This window comes from Scomber japonicus, chromosome 24, assembly GCF_027409825.1.
Source record: "Scomber japonicus isolate fScoJap1 chromosome 24, fScoJap1.pri, whole genome shotgun sequence".
NCBI lineage: Eukaryota > Metazoa > Chordata > Actinopteri > Scombriformes > Scombridae > Scomber > Scomber japonicus.
In genome coordinates, this window is record NC_070601.1 from 18,648,398 (window position 1) to 18,668,753 (window position 20,356).

General features: G+C 40.4%; 1 protein-coding gene across 2 annotated transcripts in view; it reads left to right on the forward strand.

Annotated features, from left to right (window-relative positions):
* arhgap1 (Rho GTPase activating protein 1) overlaps positions 1-20,356 on the forward strand; it is a 41,559-nt gene that overhangs the window by 8,005 nt on the left and 13,198 nt on the right. For both annotated transcript variants that reach the window (XM_053314439.1, XM_053314440.1), the window contains exons 3-6: positions 12,930-13,028; positions 14,190-14,277; positions 18,672-18,803; positions 19,785-19,871. In XM_053314439.1, the coding sequence (XP_053170414.1) occupies positions 12,930-13,028; positions 14,190-14,277; positions 18,672-18,803; positions 19,785-19,871 (406 nt within the window). The remainder of the gene's footprint in view (positions 1-12,929; positions 13,029-14,189; positions 14,278-18,671; positions 18,804-19,784; positions 19,872-20,356) is intronic.

Genomic DNA, 20,356 nt, shown 5'->3' on the forward strand with positions numbered 1-20,356 from the left:
TTGCCATCTAGTGGAGACAACGTGTATTGAGGATAGATAGGATGATAGGCTTGTAACCTATAGAAATATATTTGTTTCTAATTTAGGCTGTGTTTACTTCTAGACCTATTTCTGTGTCATCTTGATGAATACTTTGTTATAACATGTTACAGTTTCAGAATATTGCAGTAGATCATGAAGTCAAGCAGTCATCCACATTAATTTGTGGTCTTAGTGTGCCATCTAGTGGAGAAAACGTATATTGATTCATGATACCAGATCAGCAAAAAAGTTACTGTTTCTAGTTAAAGTTTATTGACTGTATTATTACTATGTTCTTACACTACACTCCACCAATGACACATGGAGATTTAAGGCTGCAAATTAAACTACTGTCTCCTTTATCCTTGATCAGATGCCTGTGGTGGCTGTCATTCTACATTCAAAAACTTTGCTTGTTGTTTCCAACCTTTGGAATAATCAGATTTACATGAGCTCCACATGGTGTGTCTTTTGCACATCATACACATGACTTCTGATTGGTGGCTGTACTTGTCACTTAGTGGCTGTTTTCTACCTTCACATAGTGGACACAAGCAGTGACAATTCCCCATCACACAATGTTCAATTAAAGGCGCAGGCAAAGACATCTACATGCCCACTGTGACCGCCCTGCAACTTCGGCACGCACCTACATGAACGTATGGCATTTATCGCAGTTTGGGGGCATGCTGGGAAGTGCGAGGGCCCGTAGACGCTGCTTGCAGCTTTAATTAGTGCCTGAGCGTTGATCAGTGTGAAGCCCTATTATTATTTCGCCAAAAAAATCACAGTTTTCGCTGCCTTAACCTGCGCTTAACACACACCAGTTTGGGCCAAAAATGTCATATTTTGTGTCGCACAAAAAGGCAGGGTAAAATAGCTCTACAGCGCCACCTAGGCACACTTAAAATCGCTCCAGATCGAAATAGAAGAATGAAATTCAGTATGCATATATATCATGACCAGACGCACCAAAAACGTACTCGGACCTATACCCTAAATCCAACAGGAAGTCGGCCATTTTGGCTCAAAGTTGCGATTTTAGCCATTTCCAGCCTGCATACTTTAAAAAAACTCCTCCTTCATATTTGACCTCAGTGACTTCAAATTCAGTCAGTATCATCTACAGACCTTGGAGATGAAAAATTATGAAAATGGTGACTTTTTGTCATTCCCGGGGGGTGTGGCCTGCTGGTGAATTTTGATGATTCGCCATAAATCCAACATACAAGATCCTTTGAGGCCCAAACTTCCTGTGCTTGATAAGAGTCCCGCCCTGAACAGATCCACATGTCAATACTGGATCTGTGTCATAGCGCCACCTACTGGCAACATTAAGTTGTATGTTTTACGCTTTGACGCGCTGTGGGTAGCACGTTGATCAGAGCCCCCTCAAATTTGCTCAGAAAAGCTTCAAGACCTTGGGGATGGTTTATTCCGAAGATGGTGACTCCCTGTCAAAAGGTGTTGCCATGACAACGCTGCGTTTTTTGATGTCTCCTTTGATGCCTCTACAGTCACGAAACATAACACACACGTCTGGAGTGGTGCCAGGTAACATCCTATATAGGTCATTGGCTTGGGCGAGGCTAAATGGCTCAACAGCGCCCCCTTGAAAATTTTAAAATTGAAGCCCCGCTTTCCAAAGTTACATAGAAGAATTAAATTCAAGAGGGGAATGTATTACATCCGGACGCAAACTCTTGGAGCCATTGTCTAACATAGTCAGCCATCTTTTAAAAACAGGTACATTTTGCAGTTTTTTTGGCCATTTCCAGGCCTTATATTTTTAATGAACTCCTCCTACATTTCTGACTCATCCGTCACCAAATTCAGTCAGTGTCATCTTAAGCCCTTTGTGATGATAAGTTATTAAAAGCTAAAGTCTGCATCCAACGCCCTTACTGGGGATTTCCACCGGGTCCATCAGCGGCGCAGAACAGCTGCGCTACGGTTTAGTCCTCTGTCCGGCGTCAACTCACACCGGGAGTGTTACAGGAGCGGAGTGGAGCATGCTCTGGGAGAGAAAGCTGCCTTTTAAAATGAAGTTGCTCTGTTAATACAACAATTACGGCAGCCCAATCAAATCCGAACGAGTGCCTTTAGTCTACAGTAATTACTGTAGTAGCAGCACAACTAAATGGCCCGATTTTGCAGCAGATGTAATAAAGCCCACACAGCACGCTGGATGCAAACTAATATTAAGCCTATAGCCTATTCATTATAATGTCGATGGATATAAATTGAGTTCATAATGATAAAATAATACACTAAAAAATGGTCGGATTGGGAAACCTATATGCATAATGTCTCCTCGTTGCATTTAGTGTTACTTGAAATGACCAGGGCCAGGGATTACATTACCCCCCTACGCCCCCTATAATCGGCCAGCCAAGGACCTGTCAGGGACCAGCCAAGGAGCCATCAAGGAAATAGGGGAACTTTAAAATGGCTTCATCTGTAACATGTGAAGCACCAAATTCTGGGCCCCCATACATAAGCCTCCTGAAGGGACCCCCACCCCACCCTAAACCCACCCCCGCTGGCCCCCAAACACACACACTGTTGTCTACCTTTAAGTTGTTTTACTGTGGTTTGTGAATTGTGTTGTTTTCAGTTTGAGCTGACAGTATTGGAGATCGCAAGGCAGGCCTATTAATGACCCCCAAAGTAGACTATAACACAACTGTTATCATTTACTTCCTATAGGTTACTACACTAAAATTGCTAAGGCTACAGTACAATACAACCACACAAGACTCACCAGTCAGTCAGATTTTACTTTCAAAAGAAATCTAAACAGGTTTCCATAATGCCACACATGGCATAACATTGCTGTGATGTGATAGTGTTAAACTTTGGATCCTTAATAAACAATAAACAGCAACAAAATTCTACATCCAAAAACAAAACATGACTCAATAGTCATTATGACTAAGTCTGCAGTAGAGGATAATGGAGTAGCTGATCCACTTTCTGTTTCTGAAAGGGACTTTTGATTGAAAAGGTAAGATTTAGATTCGCTAATGGGTAATGGACATTTGCTGTATTATGTGCTAGGTTACTTATGCCATTAACTAGATTTTTAAATTATTGTCAGCATCAATATCATCAATAATAACTGCTAAGCATGTTTCAAAATGAGTAGGCTGCTGCAATTGTTACAAATAGTATTTTATAATAACTGTTATAAGTCTATTTAGCCTTCACCTAAGAGAGCTATTGATTTTGGTGATGGGTTGTCTCCATTCAAAGCAGTCTCACGCACTGGCCGTGAGACACTCATATCAAGCAGTTCACACACTCTCACACCACACCTGACATACTTTTTTTTGCTTCAATTTGTTACATTTTCAATAGTCAGCCCATGTACAGATAAATGCCAAAAAGGGAAAAAAAGAAAAAAAGGTCAACAAGAGAAAAGACAAGGAGAGAAGAGAAAGAAGGGGGGTGGGAGGGGTGGGGGTAGAGACGTGGAGAGCTACTGATCTAAGGTGCTTGCATCAAATTCACTTGTAAAGTATTCTAAAAAGTCGCACCAAGTTTTTTTGAACCTTTTTACAGAGCCCTGAATTGTGCATCTGATTTTTTCTAGCTTAAGAAAGGCCATCACCTCACGGACCCAATGTGAATGGGATGGAGGTGTGGTCGATTTCCAACCAAAAAGGATCAGTCGGCGGGCTAGTAATGTTGAAAATGCTATGAAGTCTGAATGATGTTTTGATAGCCCGCTGTTGCTAGGGGTAACCCCGAATACTGAGATAACTGGGTCTGGCTCAATTCTCTTTTTACAAATATAAGAGAATGTATTGAAAATCTCTGACCAGAATGTGTGTAGTTTTGAGCATGTCCAAAACATGTGTCCCAGAGTGGCAGGGGCCTGATGGCATCCAATGCAGTTTGGATCTGAGCCGGGGTATATCTGGGCCAGTCTGACTCCAGAGAAGTGCAGGCGGTTGAGTATCTTAAATTGAACCAATCCGTGCCTAACACAAATTGAGGATGTATGTACTATATAGCTCTTTGCCAGGTTTCCTCAGAAAGCTCCATGCTCAGGTCTTCACTCCACCGTTCTTTCAGGTGATGGAGAGAGCTACCTTCCATGTCCTGTAAAATACTATATAACTGAGACACACAGCCTGGTATGTGGGGCTTAAGCTTCAGGCATTCATCAAGTGGGCAGGCTGGAGGTTTGTGCGGGAATGATGGAAAATATGTACTAGTGAAATTGCGTATTTGACGGTACCTAAAGAAGTGGGACTTTGGTAGGTTGTACTCTTTCACAAACTGGTCAAAAGAGCCAAACAGTCCATTAATGAATAGGCCTGAAAAGCTGCATCTAACAAAGAGGGTCTAAAAAGGGGATTGGAGATGAAAGGCATTGACACCAAAGCTAGCATAAGGCCAAAGTGTTTACGAAATTGGGTCCATATACGTAGAGTGCCTCTCACAATTGGATTGTCTGTATGAGCCCCCACTGCTAATGGTAATGGGCCACACAACATAGATGCTAAGGTGACTGGTGAACATGCCTGTTGTTCCATAAGAGACCAGTTTGGACCTTCCCCTTTCACAAAAGTATTGTACCAGACAGTCACTTTATGAATATCGGCTGCCCAATAGTAATATAAAAAGTTTGGCAGCGCTGGACCACCATTTGTTGTGTTTTTCTCCAGGACAGAGTTGCGTACACGTGTTGCGTGGTGTAGTCTTATTCCAAATGAATGTGCTAATATATTTATCTACTTCTTTAAAATATGATTTCGGAAAGAAAATGGGAACCGTCTGGAATAAGTAAAGAAATTTTGGTAGAATAACCATCTTAACTGAGTTAATGCGACCGGCCAGAGATAATGGAAGCGTTGACCAGCGATTGGTATCCTTCCTAGCTTGATCTATAAGTGGTCTAAAGTTAAGTTTGAGAAGGTCTTTATGGTGGCGTGTTACCTTGACTCCTAAATATGTTAGGGGGCCAGTTGTGACTCTGAATTCGCATGAATCAAAGGACATCGTCAATGCTTTTCTATTAATGGGGAATAATACACTCTTTGTTAAATTGATTTTATAACCTGAGGCCAGACTGAATTGTGAGATTGTGTCCAGGCACTTTGGAATAGAATTTTCAGGGTCTGACATAAATAGCAAAAGGTCGTCCGCTTATAACGAAACTTTATGGACTCACCCCCCGGTTAATTCCCAATATTTCATTGTTTAGTCGCAGAGCTATAGCCAATGGCTCAATGGTGAGATTAAATAGAAGAGGGGACAGCAGACAGCCTTGCCTCGTTCCCCTATGGAGGATGAAATACTCAGAATCGATGTTATTGGTCCTAACTGATGCCTGTGGCATAGAGTACAGTCTTTGAATCCAAGAAGTAAAAGTCGGGCCAAATCCAAATTTGCTTAATGATTTAAAAAGGTGTCCATATTCGATTCGATCAAAAGCTTTGTGTGCGTCCAGTGAAATGACTATCTCTGGAAGTTGGGTCGAGTGTTCACAATACACTATATTAAAGATGATATATATGATTATGATATAGCTGCCTGCCCTTTATGAAACCTGTTTGGTCAGGGTGCACAATAGTTGGTAAAACAGATTCTAATCGAAGGGCAAGGATTTTTGTAAGTATATAGGCAGGAGTAGTAAAAATCAATCCTTGAATACATTTGATGTGCAGTAGAAAAAAAGTGTTGGACTTTTAAATCTCCAAAGATCTACCACACCACTGGACTGGCAAAACGTCTTAATAATATGAGCAGATTTGGAGAGAGGGCCTGCTGGGATTTTAGAGCGGTCAAGTGTGGGTTGCAGGACAGTAATAAAATCTCCTCCCAATATCAAGTGGTGTGTGCCAGACTCTGGGATGCAACTAAACAGTTGCTTATAGAAATCAGGGCTGTCCCAATTGGGGGCATAGATATTGACTAAAACCACTGGAAAATTATACAGCCTGCCCTGAACGATAACAAAGCGCCCATTTATATCAGAGATCATAGATGTGTTTCCTGTTGGAATATTACCTCTGCCTTAAGTTTCATCAGGTGGGAAAATACTTTGGCTTCGCTTTACGGGGTGATTGAGTCCCCTCACATTCCAGCTTACAAATTTTGTTGATGTTCTACTCAACCCATCTAGGAAGGCCATGGGAAAAGGGGACTGACTGATGTCCAGAAATATTCACTCGGCAATAGATCCACATCTCTAGTTCTGGGGAGAAGGGGGGGTGGGGAGAGAGAGAGGACAAAGAGCACAGCGAGAGAGAAAAAAGAAACAAAAAACAATAACACAAAACACAGAAAAAACCCCTAATGCAGGGGTAGACAATAAGGAAAATTTGCCACTGGCCCTCCGGGCCAGTGGCTTTTGAAGATCACTGGCCCGACTATTGTAACCAGTGGCCCAGGTCAACGTCAGGTATAGATCCCAATAATCACGAAAAAGAACAATTCAGTAAATGGCTTTTCTTTCTTCAGCACATAATAGGCTGTGTGGAACATGTTTTCCATTTGTTTTTTGAACCCTGCTGCCATTTCACTATTGACATGCACACAAGCTAACACAGGAGATGTTACATTCTCTGCCTTCTTCTTTTTAAAGCAGTTTTGGTGTGCGATGCTCTTTTCATGAGGGTCAAAGCCAGTAGCCCGCTCTGCTACATGGCCCTTGTAGAGTGGAGAACTCCTCAAATAAACAAGCAAGAAATAAAAAAAATAATTTTTACTGCTCATCCTTTGTAAATATATAAAACTAGCTACTCTACATTTCTATAAAGCAAGTGTCTATCGTTAATTGCCTGTTAAAATAATTGCATCCAGGGCTTGAAATTAACTTTTTGATCTACTAGCCAAGTGGCTAGTAGATCAAAAAAGTTACTAGCCAACCAGATTTTTTACTAGCCAAAACCAAAACGTTGCTTTACTATTGTATTTGTATTTCATAGGGGTGTGACGATACACTCAGCTCACGAGACGAGGCACGATATTGGGTTCACAAGATCAAGACGAGACTTTAACTTTATTTTTAAGAAAACTTCAATGAGGAAATAAATGACTGTTCTTTTATTTGAAATTCACAAAATGGAATTGAAATATTTTAACTAATCATCTTATAATGAATCACTTCAGTTCTACTTTCTAAATATATAATTATCCTATGCAGCATGCAGCACTGTAAAAGGTTTCCCCATATAGATATTTTATATATTGATAATTTTGATATTAATGGAAATAACAACCATAAATACCTAAGTTAGATAAATCACAAATACTAAAAAGTAAATTATAAAGAGTAGAAACAATTCTAATATATAAATATAAATTAAATAAAGAATATAATTCTCACAAATTATAACATAAAATAAAATAAATATAAAATAAATAAAACAACACAGAAATAAAAGTAAATTGCACAAATCCTGTATCACATAAATATACAAGTAGAACAAAATATAAATTGTGTTATAATTTGTTAGTGTGACTCATTTTACTTTTGGCATCATTAGTCTTCCATAGCTGCGCTAGATTCCTCCGCTGCTCCTACCTCAGGCTCTCAGTGTAGAGACCTGAGGTCAATCTACTGCTGCTCCTCTCCTCATCTCATACTTCTGACTGAGATCTTCTCAACAGGTAGAAGCTGTAACAAGCTTAATAATCCACGAAATACACGGTATCAGCAGCTGCACTGAGCGGCCGCGCGCGTTCTGCGGGAGCGAGCAAGGTGTGTTTACGTCCCACGGAGAGCACAGTCTGGTTGCATTGACGGCTGTCTTTGATCGGGATCACGTAAAGTATTAGCGGTATAAACCGAGACGATTTAACAGAAATCATCGCAAAACATTGGAACCACGGGGAATTAATGTGAAGTTAGATTTTTTTTACTTGTTTTTCTTTTGTTTGTTTTTTTTAATCAAGGGCATTATTTTTACTGGCCCCATCGGGCCAGTGGTTGGAGCGTTCTGGTGGCCCTGACGGTTTTAAAAGTACGTCGGGCCACCGGGCCATTTATATTGTCGACCCCTGCCTAATGTAACATGTAACCCCAATTGTTGGCCTCTCCCTAACTGAGAGGCTGCACCCACACTCCCTCCTAAGCCATTATGAAGAAACCTGTTCAACATCTTACTTATCGGGGCTGAGGCCCCATAAGAACCTTATGTACCAACAATTTAGCTTGACAGCTGTAACATTTCAAGTCAAGGAGACCTGTTCAGTGTGTGCGCATTAGTGTCTGTATTCATGTCTATGCATGTGTGTGTGTGTGTGTGTGTGTGTGTGTGTGTGTGTGTGTGAGTGCGTATGCATGTGCGTGTGCGTCTATGAGGTCGATGACGCATGAATGTGCCGGAGTCTGTGCAACTGAAACAAAATAAAAATGTGCATAGGTATCATTGTATGAAAGCTCACCACCTAGCCACTTATTAGCAGATTAACCCCATGTCATATTACCTCGTAAAACAATATTGTAAAAAATATTGTCCATCCCTGGTGATCCCAAACAATCATTAACAGTATTTATGAACCAATTCAGTGTCCCTGTTATCAGCCTTAGTATTCACAAGGGATAAAGCAAACTGTACTGTATGACATAATTATGTGGGATTAAAAAAAACCCAAAAACAAACAAACAAAAAACTAGCTAACAGCAACCATGTTTACTGGAAAAGTTAAATGTCTCTACAATCAGCATCAGGGGCTAATATGAGAAAAAATAACATGGCACTATTTGTGCATTACCATCCACAACTTCACAAATAAAGTACTCTTTACTCAACAACCAGACCTTCACTTACTGTCTAGTTAGAACGGCACTGTACAAGAAAGTGTAGTGCCGAAAATGTCTTTCCTGTCAGCCATACCTGCTTTTTACCTGAGATCGCCTTGGCAATCTCAGCATAGAGTGGCGAGAGTGTCCGATTTCTGTAGAAATCATGTGCCCGTTGAGAGTTCTTTTACAAACGCTTCAGCTTTGACTGGATCCGTGAAGGTTCTCTGCACTCCATCCCACGTTGTAATCCTCAGCTTGGCTGGGTACCACATCCCGTATTTTACGCCCTCACAACGTTGCAGAAGTTGTCTCACCTGCTTGAATGCAGCCCGCTGCTGTGCCACTGACTGTGCGTAATCAGGAAAAATCCGAATCCTGTCACCGTGATCGGAGATGAGATTGTGTGCCGCAAGTGGTTTACGCAGGACCACAAAGGCTCTTGGTTGCTGCCCTTCATCCGGAGCTTGTTGGAGGGTGCGGTGTGCTCTGTCTAAGACAGGCGGTTTATCCAGCTTCAGTGCTTTCTGTAGTATTCCAGCAACAAATGTAGTTGGGCGGGTGCCCTCCTCACGTCTTTCTTTGATACCGAAAATGCGTAAATTGCCTCTCCGTGATGTTGCCTCTAAGTCCTCGGTTTTTGCCGTGAGGCTCACCACTTCTTTACTCAGCTGGGACACCTGTTGCTCAAGTTCAGTAATGGTGTCACAGTGATTGGTGGCTACAACTTCCAAGTTAGCGGTGCGCTGCTCCAGAGCATTAGCCTTAGCGTTAGCATGCTCAGTGTAGTGTTGCACGGTCTACCGGTACCCACGGTAGATTGCGGTGCCAAAACGTCACGGTGCCTACTATACCATAATTACTACACAACGGTACTACCGTTGAACACGGTGCCAGCGGGACCGATAGTTTCTGTAAAAACAAATCTGGCTTGTGAGCGCAGCTGTGCTGCGCTCCTGCGCAGTGGCGCTTGCCACATCTCTTCTCTGCAGCTGCAGAAAACACAGACAGTCATAGCAGAAGCAGCGGACCTGAGCGTCATGATAGCAGAGCTTCAGTAACGGAACTGGTTGTTCCAATAAAAACGAATTCTCCCGCGGCCAAACTCAAAAGCGCTTTTGTCAAAGTGAACGTGTTAATGCATGCAGCGATCTGGGGAGAGGGGAAATTTGGACTTATAACACGTTCAAAATATTCATAAACTTTGATAAATAGGCGAACAGCACTGTGCAGCGGCAGAAGTACTTCGTAGTACAGAGCATCTCTCCTGTTCACAGCTTGTCGGCCACAGGAGAGCGTCCCGTCTGACAGGCTGTGAGTTGACGAGCCACACTGGATGGCAGAGGAGAGATGTAGAGACGCTAATACTCTACACGTGATTAAACATGATTTTAGCGGTGTAATTAATTCAAGTTCATGTTGTGTATACTTGGACTGTGCTGATTATTCTGGTCCACAAGTATTTTTTTTTATGTACATTGCAATTATTTTTTACTTACCCAGCAGAGTTACAATGTAATGCATTAAATGTATGTTTAGCACCAACCAATATTACCGTAAGTAATTCTAACTTGTGTAAATACACGTTCATAAAAATAATAATAAAAAAAGGCTGTGGTATCGTGATACTACCCGGAACCACGATACTTTGGCTGGTATAGTATCGTGGGTATTCATTTTGGTATCGTGACAACACTAGCTCAGTGGCCGTTTTCATTTCGTCTTTAACAATGCTTATTTGCTTGCATATTTCGGCGTACTGAGTCTCCGCTTTCTCATCTATTTTTGCCAGCAGTTCAGCCTTCAAAGACGTAATAGCGTTGAGTATAGCTGATTGACCAGGGTCCGTGCTCTCTGCATGTTCTGGGGCCTTAACGCTACTCCTCAGATCCGGCATCTTGTTCGCCGAAAAGTCGTAACAAAATTGAGTGCTTGGGGCTCTGGTACACTATTCCAATTTCTCCCCCCACTTCGATGCCCGTGAACATAAACATATACATTATTACAAGTTACACTAAGGCCAATTGCCACCATTTTTCCACAACATTTGGGCATACCAGCTCCATGATTAGAAACATGGTTTACATCTCAAAACACATTTTGAAGCAGCTAAATGTGTTATGAAGCCTAGCCTACAACGAAGCCAAAAGCGAAGTTATATGGTTAACTGGCTGTTAGCAACTTCTAATGAAATTGAGCGATTGATCAACATAGTTAACGTCACGTTACTTCAAGCACAGTCATTTTTGCAGCGGTGCTGAGAATTCAGAAGCGGCGGTGCATAGGGGACACAATGAATGTGCATATAAAAAAAATAATTAAAAAAACTGACGCAGAAAAACAAAGTAGCACGGGACGCAGGACATTTTTAGTAACTTCATCAAAGTAATGAATGTATTATGGAGCATGCAGGCACGATGGTCTTCATGTGACAGCTCTTTATATTGTTATGATCTCTTCCTCTTTCAGTTAGGCCCGGTCAGGTGGGAATGATGACGTGTTTCTCCGGGGGGAATCCCAGACCCCAGTTTGCGTCTGAGGCACTAATTTAAAAGTCTCCTTGATACATGACTGTTGGTTAGTGTTGAACTTACTTGGTTAAGATCTATCTCTGCAAGCAGCAAGATATTTTTTCCAATTTCTGTTATTTTTTTGGGCCAGATAACATTGTAATCTACTTTGGCTTTTAATTTCTTCTTTCCAATGTTATAAATATGTTTCTTTACATTGTGTTATATTTGTTTGTTTTTTATTTGTGTTTGGAATGCAGTGTTGGAGTGAGAGTGTGTCTAGGAAGAGACAGTCTCAGCACCAACCATTATAGGGGACTCTTTTCTGGGCTCAACTCTTTAGTTTGGAGAGCTTTGGAATGTAGCGTGTCTAGGGGGCTGGATTTAATGTCATTTAAAAAATTGAGTGCTCTCTTGGAATGGTGATTGTCAGTGTGTATCTGCCTAATTCTGCTCTACTTGTATTTGTTGGTGCTTTTATGTAATCAGTAAATGTATCTTCACTACCATACAGTGCAATGGGCAGAATGACACTATCACATATTTAAAGCCAGATTCTAATTTTGAAATTATAAAATGGCTGGAGAGATTTTGTCAGTGTTGTCAGTTCTTCTTAAATAATTGGACATCCAGGGGGATTATGTTTGTATTTAATTGTTTCTTCTAATATTGGGAGTTTTTCTTTTATATGAATAAATTTGATTTATTGGTATTTCTTTGTACACTCCAGATGTCACCATTTTGGATGGATAATGGCTGTGGTTGCTGAAATTGTTCCACATATTCCAGAATAGATTTTGATTTTCAGTATCTTCAAGTTTCACATGGATATGGTTTTGTTTTTTTGTTCCAAATTGTACGTTTATATTTGTTGTGATTTGGCGCTATACAAATAAAGATTGATTGATTGATTGATTGATTGATTGATTGTTTAAAATTTCATTGTACCCTCCGTAAGGTTGGGTTGTTTGGTTGGCAAAGTTTTTCATTTTTTTATTATTGATACTAATTACACTGTGAAGTATCAATGCACAGGTGTAAAAATACTCCTACATGAAAAAATCTACGTCACTATTGTTTTATCAAGTAAGTAAGTATTATCAGCTTGATGCAGTTAAATTATTGCAGTAAAGGATATCTGAAATGTGAGCCCGATTACACACTGCTTTTTGTAAGACATCAAAAGCCAAAAGGTTTGGAATCCACTGGTTTCATCTTTAACAATGTGTTGTATTATAAAAGCTTTTTATATTATCCACTTTGTCAAATCTTCATCTGAAAAGTAACTAAAGCTGTCAAATAAATGTAGTGGAGTAGAAAGTAGAAAGTATTTCCATCCAAAATGTAGAAAGTAGCATCACATGGAAATACTCAAGTAAGGTTCAAGTACCTCAAAATTGTACTTAAGCGCAGTACTTCAGTTAATGTACGTAGTTGCTTTCCACCACTGGTTAAATCTGCTGTTGACACTGTTATGTTTCTAACGGCTACATTTCTTCAACTTTAAAATGTTTCACTCAGTACATAAAAGTTTATGTTGAAAGAAGTAAAGTTAATTTTTAAGCAGTATATCAGTTTTTGTTTTTTTTCTTTCTATCCACCTGTATTCCTGACAGTTCAGTTTGTGTGTGTTTCAGAGACAGACATCTCCCAGCACTTTGACGCTGGCTCTCCCCACCTTCCCTGGGACCACCCCTTCTATGACATCGCCAGACATCAGATCATTGAAGTGGCAGGTTGGTCCTCCGACCATAGGTCTATCTCTTGCCACCCATCTAGACTGTGGCATTTAATCGTTTTGCTTTTATCTCATATTACCAATAATTCTTTGGGGTTAATCCCTAAAATGACTTCTGTTAGACATAAGGCTTGTCTCAAATTTATTTTCACTCAAAATTTCTTAGAATACACATTTTAATGAAGCTTGAACACTTAAATGTCATTTGTGCTGCTTGGCATGACTAAGAGCAGATTTAATTAATTATTTAAGGGGACACTTAAATCAGACATCTGATCTTGATGAAGGAATAATTCAAGTTGATAATATTTACTGATGTACATTGTATAATTGAGAACAAAATGGCCTTGGTACTTAACACCAAACTGGTCACGCTGGATGATGTTACAGGCAACCTAACATTCACCACGGCGTCTCCAGGCTCTTTCACACTTGTCACATGTGCTCAGTGTGAACCTGCTCTCATCTGTGAAGAGAATGGGGCGCTAATGGCAGACCTGACAATTCTGGTGTTCTCTAGCGAATGCCAATCAAGCTGCACGGTGCTGGGCTGTGAGCACAGGTCCAACTCGAGGACATCAGGCCCTCATGCCACCCTCATGGAGTAGCCTGCTGGGGGTAATTTTATAGGGCTCTGGCAGTGCTCCTGTTACTCCTCACACAAGTTGCAGATACCCTGTCCAGCTCTCCTCGTGTAACGGCCGGTTTCTTGCTATCTCCTCCATGCTCTTGAGACTTTGCTGGGAGACAGAGCAAACCTTCTTACTGCCCCACGTATAATTGTGCCATGCTGGAGGAACTGGACTATCTGGGCAACCTGATCGGGCTGCAGGAAGCGCCTCATCCTACCAGTAGTGATAAGGAACCTAGCAGAGCACAAAATAGAAACTAGAAAATAATCAGTCAGAAAGGATAAGAAGAGAGCATCTGTCTGCGGCGACTACATGCAAAACCATTCTCTTTTTGAAGGTTGTTTTGTTTTTGCCTCTCCATTGCACCTGTTGTCGCTTTCATTTGCACCAAAGCAACTTGTGCTTCCTAAATGGACAGATCCAAGAAATGTAACTGACTTGGTGTTATACTGTGATGATTAAGTGTTCCCTTAATTTTTTGAGCAGTATAGATCATGTTGAACCCTTTTCTGTCTCTCTTTGTGCAGGCGATGATAACTTTGGTAGGAAGGTGATTGTGTTCAATGCCTGCAGGATGCCCCCACAACATCAGCTAGACCATCACAAACTGCTAATGTAAGTACTACTATATAACCTGTGACTGGTTAACATCAAGTCCTTCAAATTTCTGTACATGTGGTGATTTTTATTTAAAGAGAAGTAGGATTTATTGAGGCTTCAACTTTTTAGTGTCTGGTGACAATTTGTTGCAGATAAAGGTTGTGTTTTTAGAATAGACTAAAGGCTGATTTATGCTTCTGCGTCGGACCGACAGCATAGCTACGTGTAGCCCTCTGTGTCCATGCGGACCCTTACGCCGTAGCCTGACGTGCACCTCCAAAAAATCCTAACTACGCGTCACGGCAACGCGGACCGCAAGGGCTGTGATTGATCTGGTCAAAGCGTCAGTTCCTCTGGCAGTTGCTTTATTTATTAATAATGAACAAAAGGTATGTGTTTTCTGTTATTAGCGCACATAGCGCAATGCTACATGCTACTGTGACCAGAAGATAAAGGATACAGATAGAGACTCCTCTGTAACCACACACACACACACACACACACACACACACACAGTCACACCCCCTAGCAACACGTTCCTTCGACGCAGAACTTCGAAAGGACAACGACGGCGTCGGAGTGACGGCGTAGCAACGGTGTCGCTCTGACACAGAAGCTAAAATCAGCCTTAACACTCCCTTAAGTAGTTCCTTGTGAAATAGTATATTTATATTTCTACACTTCAGTCCCTGTTCAGGGTAAGGTATTATGAGGTTCCAGGACTGCCGTTGACCATATTACAGTTTTATGTGTATTCATGGTTCCCTCCTATTTATTATTAGACCGTGAAATTTTGACACTCAGACCTTCCCATCAGTGTCACTAGAAGCTCTATTTTTCTATTTGTACAGAAAATGAACCTTTGGTCAGGGACATCAAATGAGCTTTCCTAAAATGCCGTCCTGAGGACAAAAGATATGAGATCAAGATAAATTATAATTAGCGCTGTCAATTGACATTATTTAATCGCGATTAATCACATGATTGTCATGAGTTACCTCGAGATTAATCACACTTTTTTTTCTAAATGTACTTTAAAGGGATATTTTTCAAGTTTTTAAATACACTTATTAACATGGGATTAACACATATGCTTGTTTTATGCAAATGTCTGTTTATTATTATTGAAACAATCTTCTTAACAATCTTCTACTTCTTTAGTGAAGAGATAAAATATATCATGACACACTGAAGTAACATGTTTATACTATACTGTCCCTGGTTGTGTTGTTGGCTCTGTAGGTTTTAACTGGATATCCAGTGTGAACTTGGTGGTTGGAGGCAGCTGCAAAGTATATATTTTCAGTTTTACAAGAGTTTTCAAAACCGAACTCAGGTGATAGTTTGGAGCCAGTGAAAGAACCACAGATTATTACAGGAGCAGTAAGTAAGGGATATTATGGAAAAACTTAGTTAGTTGCTGCAGTTTCTTTTCTGCATTTCTGAAAAGCCGACCTTTTGTTAGATATAAACTACTGACAGTGACAGGAAATATGAGGAGGGAAGGGCATACAATAAAGATCACTGGTTAAAACTGAATTAAGGACATTGACTGCTTATTCTTCTGGGCATGCCATCAATATTTACTATTTTCCACATATCCATATGACCCAGTATGAAGCAGAAGTCTACAAAAGGAAGTGTGTCCCAATAACTTCTGTAAAAGGAAGGAAACTAAACACCACTTCAGTTTTCTTTTCTTGCTACAATTTTTGTTCTTTTCACCAACATCGTAACGTGCTGAATCCCCTGCCCTCATATGAAGTCCAGGGGTACACACATACACATACAGTTGAAACCAGAAGTTTACATACACTGTATAAAAACACATATAACCTTTTTTCTGTGTCCCAGAGATGAATGTGCTTTGGTGCTGAAATGTGCGTATCAATCCCAGAACAAAAGCAAAAGACCTTGTGAAGATGCTGGCTGAAACTTGTAAGAGAGTGTCATCATCCACAGTGAAACGAGTCCTGTACTGACATGGGCTGAAAGGCCACTCAGCGAGGAAGAAGCCATTACTCCAAAAGCGGCATAAAAAAGCCAGATTACAGTTTGCAAAGCACACAGGGACAAAGACCTTAATTTTTGGAGACATGTCCTGTGGTCTGATTAAACTAAAATTGAACTGTTTGGCCATAATGACCATCGTTACATTTGGAGGAAAAAGGGGGAAGCTTGCGCCTGAGAACACCATCCCAACTGTGAAGTAGAGGTCGACTGATACCGGTTTTTTAAGGCCGATGCCGATACGGTTTTTTTTACATCAGCCTTAGCCGATGGCCGATGTTTTTGAGCCGATATTGCTTTTTCTCCCTCCATTTACATGATAAAAATGACATAAAGTCTCAATTTAACCAAAAAAATAAACATTTATTTACAAAATTAACAAATTAACAAATTGTATTGCAGAACATAAATAAATAAAAATAAGAACATGAATATGTAAGCATAAATAAAATAATTACAATATTGCACACACTAGCAACAAGCACCATAATCTTTTTAAGTACACTAGGTAAGTGTACTACGTAATGTTTAAGCTTAAGTCTTTTTAAGTGCACTAGGTAATCTTGTAATGACACAAGAGTGTAAGGAAAATGTGTAACCAGAAATACAAAAAAACAACAACAATTTAAAAAGAAATGTGCATAATCTGCATATTAACCCACATCCAGTACCTGAGTATTCTTTACCCCACCCACCCCTCACTAAAAGTTCTTAGTACTCCCAGTTTAAGAGCTGCAGGTTGTAATGCAGGAAACAGAGACGCTCTGCAGGGTTCAATTTCTTATCAGCCATTTCTTTAAAAAGAAGAAACAAAAACACAAATTCAGTATATTGTTATCCAGTGCTTTCATCTTAAATTCATTATATCACCCCAATATTATGTGCAGATCATTTGGGTGCATGAGGGTAACAGTAGTGTGCAAGGGTCAAAAGGCTTTCATCAACATCTACAACACAGCCCTGATGATAAATTGTTTGCTGATGGATACTATTACAAGCCAAATAGACATAATCTGGTTATCGCAAAATGTAAAATAAAATGTTAGTAGGTTAATTAGGTTCCTTGTCAACTAATTTTAATATTTTTTAAGAAAACAAACTCTAAAAAAGTAGTCATTGAAATAAAGTGTTTAATTTTTCTACATAAAAGAAAATGTTTTATTATGCCGCCTATTATGCAAAGACAACACACTAGTAGGATGGTAAAATAACGTTGATGTCAGATGCACTTGAAGCAACAGATTGTTAAGTTTCTGCTCTAAAAACAAGCAACATGTTGCACCTATGTTTGTTGCATTATCAACTTTAACACGAATAAATATTCAACCACACATAAACCATTTCTCCCATCATACTTCTAAAAGCTCTTCGAGACATGGAGCAGCTCACACACACACCTGTGACAGCCGCTCCGTCCTGCTCTCAGTCAGAGTGAGAGAGCGAGACAAACACACACACCACTGTAATAGCTGCTCCGTCCCCCTCTCAGTCAGAGTGAGAGAGCGAGACAAACACACACACCACTGTAATAGCTGCTCCGTCCCCCTCTCAGTCAGAGTGAGAGAGCGAGACAAACACACACACCACTGTAATAGCTGCTCCGTCCCCCTCTCAGTCAGAGTGAGAGAGAGAGACAAACACACACACCACTGTGATGTCTGCTCCGTCCTGCTCTCAGTCAGAGTGAGAGAGAGAGACAAACACACACACCACTGTGATGTCTGCTCCGTCCTGCTCTCAGTCAGAGTGAGAGAGAGAGACAAACACACACACCACTGTGATGTCTGCTCCGTCCTGCTCTCAGTCAGAGTGAGAGAGAGACAAGCGCACATGCATTTGGCATTCGTGTTTTCACTTTCAAAGTGTAAGGCAATAATACAGGTAAGTTAGACGGTTAAAAATACTTTAAAGTGTGAAAATGTACCGTTCTCTCACGGGAGCTGCGTTGTTGTTGTTGGCAGTCTTCCAGCTGCACGCTGCCAGTGAGGGAGGGGCGTGCGCTTCACGTGCTCTCCAGCATCTCCAACAACAGTGGGCAGGGTTAGGGTTAGGGTTAGCTGGTTGGGCAGAGCTGAAAAGGCGTGTGCGAGTAAGGCGGTCTACAAACCTGACTCAGTTAAACCAGTTCTGTCAGGAGGAATTGGCCAAAATTCCAGAAAACTATTGTGAGAAGCTTGTGGAAGGATACCCAAAATGTTTGACCCAAGTCATACAGTTTAAAGGCTTCTACTAAATACTAATGAACTTCTGACTTTGAAGAAAGTAATAACAAATTGTCTAAAAAAATCTCTCTCTCATTATTCTGGCATTAAGCAAATATAAATAATTTTGGTAATCCTAACTGACTAAAAAAATATGAATATATTAAAATGACAATGAATGTGTTTTACTTTTTACAGGTATCTTAAAGGAACACTGGATCAGTATGTAGAAAGTGACTACACTCTGATCTATTTCCATCATGGGCTGACCAGTGAAAACAAACCATCTCTCGGCTGGCTACGAGACGCATACAGGGAGTTTGACAGAAAGTAAGTTCACAAACACAGGATCCACAGAACTTTTCATATCAGAACTCACTAAATAAATCCTATTGCTATTGAGGTGGATCAAGGCATAAGTGTCAGTATTAAAATAGAGCTGATCAAATTCAGATCTTTTGATTACTCTAGGCAAGGCAAGGCAGCTTTATTTCTAAAGCATTTCATACCCAGTGGCAACTCAAAAACGTGGAATTTGAAAAATAAAAATAAAACCCAATAATAGTGAAAACATGGAAACATTAAAACATACAATTTAAAAACTACCCCCCCCCCCCCCCACTAATAATAGAAATACATTAAAAACAAAGTACAGAAAAATAGAAAGAGAGAAAAATACAATACTGTATTTTGTCAACCTCAGCTTGCTAGTGTTGCAGCACTGCTCTCCTTTATAACAGCCCACAGTGCAGTATGCGAGTGAAAATCAGAATGTGTGAATTTGGAAATTATTTGGGCACATCTTAATTCAGGCAGCTGTGGCTCAAGAGGTAGAGCGATTGTCCACCAATTGCAAGATTGGAGATTTGATCCTCAGCTCCTCCAGTCCACATGTTGGTGTGTCCTTGGGCAAGATCCTTAACCCCCAATTGTTCCTGATGGGTGCTATGAATGAATGTGTGTGTGTGTCTCCACAGTCTCCAGGCTAGCACCCTGTGTGGTAGCCCCTGTCATCAACATGCCCAACACTGGCCTTTTGTGCACGGAAGTTGAAGGAAAGAACATCAAAATGAACCTAGAATTTTAAGGCAGATTGTCAGTGGTTGTTAAAGTATGATGTATGACTATGGAAATATCCTGTACATGAGGGGGAAAATGTAGATATAACCACACAAGCACACACAAAGATTTTTTTGTTGTGGTAGAATATATATAGCTATAATATAGCTTATTGTGTTTGTAGAATAGCATTATGTGTGTAAAAATGTTCCTAGTGTGATGTTTGCTGTAGATGTGTCTATGTGTTTTCAGGTATAAGAAGAATATCAAGGCTCTATATATTGTCCATCCCACCATGTTTATCAAGACTCTGCTGATCCTCTTCAAACCGATCATCAGGTTCTTTTTTTTCTATAATATTACTTCCCATATTTATAAGGATCATACATACAGTAGTAGCCACTTCAAAGTTCCCATCCAAGCTGAAAGCCAGCTGAATGGCAGCCGACTCCCAGCTGAGTTCCAGCCGAGTTCCAGCAGCTGGAGTGACCCCCTCCTTCTCCTGGGCATGTCTATCTTTTCCTGTAAACCCACCTATTCATTGTAATACAGGGTTTGACCAGGAGATGGCGCTTCTGTCACAAACTAGCCCACATTCTGATGTTCTATGAATTTTTACTGACCAGTCATCCGAAATTCATCGGATCAAATCAAAAAATTTAATACTGACTACTGATTATTTTGTTATTTGTTTGGAATCTAACAAAAAAAAACGAAAAAAAAGCCTTTTCAAATTTTAATTTTAGGCTCGGATAAATAATGCGAAATGGCAAAATTGGCCACAGGACTGTATTTGATTTTAGGCAATTATGCAGCACATTTGT